The sequence below is a fragment of the Labeo rohita genome, unplaced genomic scaffold (assembly GCF_022985175.1).
Source record: "Labeo rohita strain BAU-BD-2019 unplaced genomic scaffold, IGBB_LRoh.1.0 scaffold_1462, whole genome shotgun sequence".
Taxonomy (NCBI): domain Eukaryota; kingdom Metazoa; phylum Chordata; class Actinopteri; order Cypriniformes; family Cyprinidae; genus Labeo; species Labeo rohita.
Window position 1 is genome coordinate 11,828 of NW_026127629.1, and position 7,227 is coordinate 19,054.

The following is a 7,227-nucleotide window of genomic DNA, read 5'->3' on the forward strand; positions in this document are numbered from 1 at the left end:
TTCAGTGATAACTGAACTACTTTAACACTTCTTATGTGATTTAATTTACAGTTTCTGGTATTTGTAAGTAATTCATTTAATTAAAAGCATTTAAAGTCAAAATATCTGTTGTTTGATAGTTTTATAAGATATAAGTGCTAAATAAGAACCTGTATGTTCCTCGTTTTCTTTCACTTGTCTGTAGAGCATGAAATATTTTTGGAAACCAATCAAAGACACTGAGACTTTTCTCAAAATATTTTAATACTTAAAACAGGCAAGTGAACTTTTCAAACAAAGTAGTTGTTTTTAACTGTATATGTAGCATTTTATTTACATTCAAATGTAAACGTGGTGAAAAAGACAAATGTATTTGACTATCTAGAGGAGACTGAAAGACACAAATGCTGTTAACTGATGAAAATGTTTAGTTGGTCTGAACTGATGAAGGAGAGACTCCATCCACAGAACAACACAATATACTGGATATCTGTACATTAACAACACACACACACATAACTAACCTAATATAAAATAAAATAGTATAACAATGTGTAGAAAATATAACAAGTGTTTTAAGTAACATGGAAATTTCACATTATAAACTTTTATCATTTCTTTTCATACATTTAAGTGCTGCATTTATGATTAGAAACATTTGAATCATTATGGATAATTTTAATACAAATATTATTCAACTGAAGAGCCAGACAGACTCATCTGAGCTTCTTCCTCCTCTGTTCCAGCTTTAAATTAAACAAAATGATCACTTGAATACTAAAGCAACATTAATCATTCAATATCACATGATTCTAACACACATGCTGCATTATTTGATTGTAAAGTCTGAGTCTCTTCACCTGTATGGATCACATTCACACACTTATCACACATTTCTTTCTCCTCATAGATCGGGGAATTAAGGTTGTGGATCTTCATCTACACTGTAAGGTGGAACAGAAGAGAAGATAATCAGAGTTCAATTTCAATCATTTTTTTTTTTTTTTTTTTTTTTTTTTTTTGTAAAAAGTTACATTAAAATCCTGTAATCAGATTAATTACTGACTCTACCTGATTTGAATACATATTTATAAAACAGTATTTGTGTTTTAAATATAATACATTTAGAACATGAATTCCAATCTGTGTCTCTATTGAGTCAAAATAAAGTGAAACACAAACTAATGAGTTTACACCAAATATAATAAATGACATGGAACAAATACAAATGTGATTTTGCCCTAAAACAAAAACCTAGTGAAATGTTCCACTAGTTAAAGCTGTTTTTATTATTTACAGTCTTGTCTGAACTTCCAGGTTCACAGTAGTTTGTTAGGAACTGTTTTTCTTTGTGGAAGCTTTGCATTTAAAGAGCTAAAAAATATTTCAAATCAAATCAATAATTTCTAATCATTCACTTATGAGGCCAGAAACAATATAATAAGTGGGATGATGCACATCCAGCCGGTTGTTATCACAGAATAAACCCCTTCAGGATGATACAAGTCCTGATCAACCTGTCGGTTTATTCTGTGATAACAACTGGATGTCCTGGAGAGCTGGATGTACATTATACCCAGGGTGTGATTTGTGGAAAAACCAGAGGGGGGATGTTTTGAAATGCTTTCATTCATGAAAAAATCATTGTTTTTCCAATAAACATGAGCATATTACGACAAGCCTTGTCAGAATGAAGCATGTTTCCCAGGTTTACACCGTTGAGCTGTTGCAGTTCTACCAGGGAGGAATTCACCCCGACAAATCACACCCTGATTAAACCTTACATAAGTAATGTGACGTGTTGCTTGTCAAAGTAAAAACACAAGAGACAGAGACATTGATCATGTGATGCTGGACGGCTGTGAGCTGAAGCTGGAATCTGCACTGATTTTACCAGCGTTTTCCTACAATTTGACCAAATCTATTTCAAACTGTAATGATTCACTATTACTGATGTCATTAATAAAGCAGGTGTTGTTGTATAAAGCTCTGACAGTGTGCTTTTGTTCTCTTTCCTCCTTTGTGTTCAACATTTTTATCAACTTTACATTTCATTCTGACACAAACCCTTTGAAATGACGCTTGATGATAATTTGAAAAACTTTATTCATAAATATTTGAAAGTATATATTTGTTCACATATCAGATGTAAATGAATCTCTTTAATATCAGAAAGTGAAGTTTACTCACGTCAGTTCACAGTTTGAGTCTCGTAGCACATCAATGAGCTGCTGCTTTGAGTCTCCAATCATATTAAAACATAGATTAAGCTCTTTTAGAAACTGCAGTGCTTTTGTGTTTGTCAAAGACTGAGTTAAAGAAGAAACATCTGTAATTCCAGAGTCATAAAGACTAGAAAGAGACAAACAGAGGAAGATCATCTTACAAACAAATCATTAAGGTGAAGAATATTTCACAAATATAATGTGAACTCATAATGAGATTTTGAGTATAAAGTGTTTTGGTTTAAACTGTTGAAGTGATTTTAATCATTTTAATTCTTGTTTGTGAATGTTACTGACCTCAATCTCTCCAGTTTACAGTGTGAATCCTTCAGTACGTCACATAAGTGATTCACTCCTGTGTTTTTTATTTGATTCCAGCTCAGGTTCAGTTCTCTCAGGTGTGATGGGTTTGATTTCAGAGCTGAAGTCAGGATGAGACACTGTTCCTCTGTAATACTGCAATCACACAGACTGAAGACAGAAAGAGAAAAGACAATGAATCAGACAAGTGTCAAGTTCATGTGAGTAAATTCATCATGTGTTAACACCATACAGTGTAATAATTAAAACATTGCCAAAAACATTATATGACCATAAACAAGAACAGAAAAAATATTAACAAAGTAGATTAATATCTAGGATCAACTATAGAACTACTTAAAAATAATTTCAAAAATTTGAACATTTAGTTTCTGTTCCTGAATTACAATTTACCTAAAGACATTTTAAGAGTATTTTATCATCAATAAACACTTTTTTGTAACTGTTATTGTACAGTATGTCTGAGTGAATGCAAAAAAATAAATAAATAAATAAAAAAAAATATGGCAGGATATAATTTGGTTCATTAACAATTATTATTGTATTGCTGTCATTTAAGTTATTTAGATGAAAGATCAGAAGGGCACATTAATTAGAAATAAATGATGTGCATGGATAAATCATTTAATTACTGCAATATTCCATAAAAATAATCACTGTCAACTTTAATTTCATGGTGACTTCATGAAAGTAAACAGTGAACTTTAATCTCACTGTCACTGCTGTACAGTATAATGATACTAACTCTAGTTTCTCCAGGTTGAATTGTGTGTTCATCAGTAGATCACTGAGGTTTTTCACTCCAGAGTCTCCTAGTTCATTCTCACTCAGGTTCAGTTCTCTCAGGTGTGATGGGTTTGATTTCAGAGCTGAAGTCACAGCAGAACAACCTTCATCTGTCATTCCACAGATGCTTAACCTGCATTGAGAGAAAGAGAGAAGATAGAAAAAAAAAACAGTTTAATAAAGTGAAAATGTCTTCATAAAATGAAAGAGAGGAAGAGTGTCTGAATACCTTTGGATAATTTTTCACAATTTGGTCTTCAAAACAAAAATAAATAAAAAATAAAATAACAATAACTTGTTAATTTAATAAAATAATTTACACTTCTCATGGTTTATGTACAATTTGTCCTGATTCTTGATAGAAATACAAAGAATTTTTAATACCCAAACATTAAATGTTTGTGTATTTTTGGTATTATTAACTGAAATTATTGGATATTGGTTTGGGTATTTGGGTAAACCTCAGAAATGCTTTGGGAAATGTAGCTTTTGTTGACGCTACCGCGTTACCTGATCAAAAAAAAGAGCTTTGCTACTGAAAAGCTTTTTGATTCAGAAAACATCGACACTAACACCATGCTATTGAGAAATGTAGTTAAACTAGTAGCCCAACACTGCTTTTTAATCATGTGCTGGAGAGCTTTCCTGTCCTGAACTGTGCAACTTCCACACCACTTTCACCTGTACATCTGTAAAAGTTGCTGAGGATTTCGCTTCCCATGCCAAATTTCCTCAGCCTTCTCAAGAAAATACAGTCACTGCTGGACTTCCTCACAAGCTGCTGAGTGTTGCGAGACCAACACTCTTAAAAATAAAGGTGCTTCACAATGCCATAGAAGAACCAGCAATATGGGCACCATCTTCTCCGATACGTTAGAAGCTGTTGCCCCCATCAAATTGAAAAAAGTTAGAGAAAAACGTATTGCGCCATGGTACAACAGTAATACCCATTCCCTCAAGAAAGAAACTCGCAATCTTGAGCGCAAATGGAGAAAAACTAACTTGGAAGTTTTTAGAATTGCATGGAAAAACGGTATGTCCAGATATAGACAGGCTTTAAAAGCTGCTAGGGCTGAGCATTTCCGCAAACTCATAGAAAATAACCAAAACAATCCAAGGTTTTTATTTAGCACAGTGGCTAGATATAACAAATAACCAGACGCCACCTGATCTAAATATTCCTTTACAGTTTAATAGTAATGACTTTATGAATTTCTTCACTGATAAAATAGATAACATCAGAAATACAATAACCAATGTAGATTATACTGCGTCTAATATGTCAACTTCTTTTGTCACACCCAAAGAAAAACTGCAGTACTTTACAACTATAGGACAGGAAGAGTTAAACTCATCACTGTGTCTAAACCAACAACATGCCTATTAGATCCCGTACCCACTAAATTACTAAAAGAATTGTTACCTGTGGCAGAAGAACCGCTTCTCAATATTATCAACTCATCATTATCTTCAGGTCACGTCCCTAAACCATTCAAGCTGGCGGTTATTAAGCCTCTTATTAAGAAACCACAACTAGACCCTAGTGAACTGGCAAATTACAGACCCATTTCTAATCTTCCATTTATGTCTAAAATTTTAGAGAAAGTTATATCTGCTCAACTGTGCTCATTCTTGCAAAAAAATGATATCTATGAAGAATTTCAGTCAGGCTTCAGGCCCCATCACAGCACAGAAACTGCACTTGTTAAAATCACTAATGACTTGCTTCTTGCGACAGACCAAGGCTGCATCTCATTGCTAGTTTTACTTGATCTTAGTGCTGCGTTCGACACTATAGATCATGACATACTAATAGATTGACTACACAATTATGCAGGTATCCAAGGGCAGACTTTAAAATGGTTTAAATCCTACCTGTCTGATCGCTACCACTTTGTTTATTTAAATGGGGAGTCATCTCAGTTATCACCAATAAAGTATAGAGTGCCACAAGGATCTGTTCTAGGTCCTCTACTATTTTCAATATACATGCTGCCCCTTGGTAATATTATTAGAAAACACGGGATTAGTTTCCATTGTTATGCTGATGATACTCAACTATATATCTCAACAAGACCAGATGAAACTTCTAACTGATCAAAGTTAACAGAGTGTGTTAAAAATGTAAAAGATTGGATGACCAATAATTTTCTGCTATTAAATTCAGATAAGACAGAGATATTACTTATTGGACCTAAAAACAATACACAGAATCTTTTGACTTACAATTTACAACTAGACGGATGTACTGTTACTTCCACTACAGTCAAAAGCCTGGGTGTTATATTAGACAGCAACTTGTCTTTTGAAAATCATATTTCTCATGTTACAAAAACAGCATTCTTCCATCTTAGAAACATTGCCAAGCTGCGAAACATGTTACCTGTTTCTGATGCAGAAAAGCTAGTTCATGCATTCATGACCTCTAGACTGGACTATTGTAATGCACTACTAGGTGTTTGTTCTGCATCTTCAATAAACAAGCTACAGATAGTCCAAAATGCAGCTGCTAGAGTCCTTACCAGGTCAAGAAAATATGATCATATTACCCCAATTTTAAAGTCTCTGGACTGGCTACCTATTAGGTTCCGCATCAGCTACAAAAAAGTACTTCTTACCTATAAGGCACTTAACGGTTTAGCTCCTGCGTACCTAACTAGTTTTCTACCACGCTACAGTCCATCACGCTCCCTAAGGTCACAAAACTCTGGACTGTTGGTAGTACCTACGATAGCAAAGTCCACTAAAGGAGGTAGAGCTTTTTCGCATTTGGCTCCCAAACTCTGGAACAGCCTTCCTGATAACGTTCGGGGTTCAGACACACTCTCTCTGTTTAAATCTAGATTAAAAGACACATCTTTTTAGCCAAGCATTCAAATAATGCATCTCATAAACTTTTCCTGCAGTTATATCTGATTAAATGTTCATTATTAATCTTTTAGCTCTGGTTTAACAAATCTTCCTTTTCTTAGTTTGAACAGCAGCTACGCTAATTATGTTCCTATTTGTTCTCTGTTTTGCCATGGGATTGACATCCCATGGTAACTAGGAATTCACAAACTCCAGTGTGGATCCAGAACACTTAAGAAGAGATGATGCCAACCCTTCAGAGGACTTCAGATGATGCCAACCCTGAAACAACATACAGCACTACCGAATTCTGCTACTAATTTATAGTGTTCTTTGTCTGTTTGATTACGTCATTAATTGATCTTTACCACACATCTCTTCCATATGTACATCAAGCTACTACTACATATATTGTAAAAATGTCAATTTGGTGTAAAGCTGCTTTGCAACGATATGTATCGTGAAAAGCGCAAAAAAAAAAAGAACCTTTTTTGTCTAAATGGTTCCATAAAGAACCTTTACCATCTGAAGAACCTTTCTGGTTTGTTTAGTTGGGGACACTTAATTTCCAGTGATATCGTCGTCTTGATTGCACAGATACTATCTGAACTGAACTGAGCTGGATGATGACATCACTGGATTCACTGATGAACTTTAACTGAAAATTGAGTGTTTTCTGTTGTCCTTTTGCGTTATTGACACTATTTTCTTATTTAATACTGTAAAGCTGCTTTGACACAATCTGTATTGTTAAAGGGGGTGTATAAATAAAGACTTGACAAAGAAGAGGTTCTTTGTGGTGAAAGAAGGTTCTTCAGATTATGAAAAGGTAAGAAAGAGATTGTTCTTTAAAGAAACTTTGACCCTGCAGTGTCAGTTCTAGACCACAGTAACTGGGGGGAACAGGATGGGGCCACTTGTGCTTTTAGGGGACACACTTTTAAAATGAATCTTAAGCCACTTTAATACAGTATTATTCATTCAGTCATTTTTCACCATGTCATGCATCACTGCAATCTCTAGAATAAGCTATAACAATTTAAACTCAAATGAATGTTTCATCATG

The 7,227-nt window shown here is 34.2% G+C and overlaps 1 protein-coding gene and 1 long non-coding RNA gene across 4 annotated transcripts; one reads left to right on the forward strand and one right to left on the reverse strand.

Annotated features, from left to right (window-relative positions):
* Window positions 1-642: 642 nt before the first annotated feature.
* LOC127158338 (ribonuclease inhibitor-like) lies at window positions 643-3,438 on the reverse strand. 3 transcript variants are annotated; one of them, XM_051101495.1, is made up of 5 exons: window positions 3,271-3,438; window positions 2,502-2,675; window positions 2,170-2,331; window positions 890-923; window positions 643-823 (listed from the first exon to the last, which is right to left on the reverse strand). In XM_051101495.1, exons 1-4 carry the CDS (start codon window positions 3,426-3,428, stop codon window positions 899-901), a joined length of 519 nt encoding a protein of 172 aa, XP_050957452.1. In that variant the 5' UTR covers window positions 3,429-3,438; the 3' UTR covers window positions 643-823; window positions 890-898. The 3 variants fall into 3 exon arrangements, with proteins under 3 accessions (XP_050957452.1, XP_050957451.1, XP_050957453.1); XM_051101494.1 differs by having other exon boundaries at window positions 643-923; XM_051101496.1 differs by lacking the exons at window positions 643-823; window positions 890-923 and having other exon boundaries at window positions 2,253-2,288.
* Window positions 690-991, forward strand: LOC127158339 (uncharacterized). Its single transcript, XR_007826135.1, has 2 exons — window positions 690-823; window positions 890-991. It is a non-coding gene; the product is annotated as an uncharacterized LOC127158339 (long non-coding RNA).
* Window positions 3,439-7,227: the final 3,789 nt, after the last annotated feature.

Excerpts from the sequence above, each read along its gene's own strand:
- LOC127158338 (XM_051101495.1), bottom strand. The coding sequence starts at position 3,428 with ATGACAGATGAAGGTTGTTCTGCTGTGACTTCAGCTCTGAAATCAAAC. Across the intron at positions 2,676-3,270 it reads TTCAACCTGGAGAAACTAGA|TCTGTGTGATTGCAGTATTA; the intron begins GTTAGTATCATT and ends TTCTGTCTTCAG. Across the intron at positions 2,332-2,501 it reads TGTAAACTGGAGAGATTGAG|TCTTTATGACTCTGGAATTA; the intron begins GTCAGTAACATT and ends GTCTCTTTCTAG.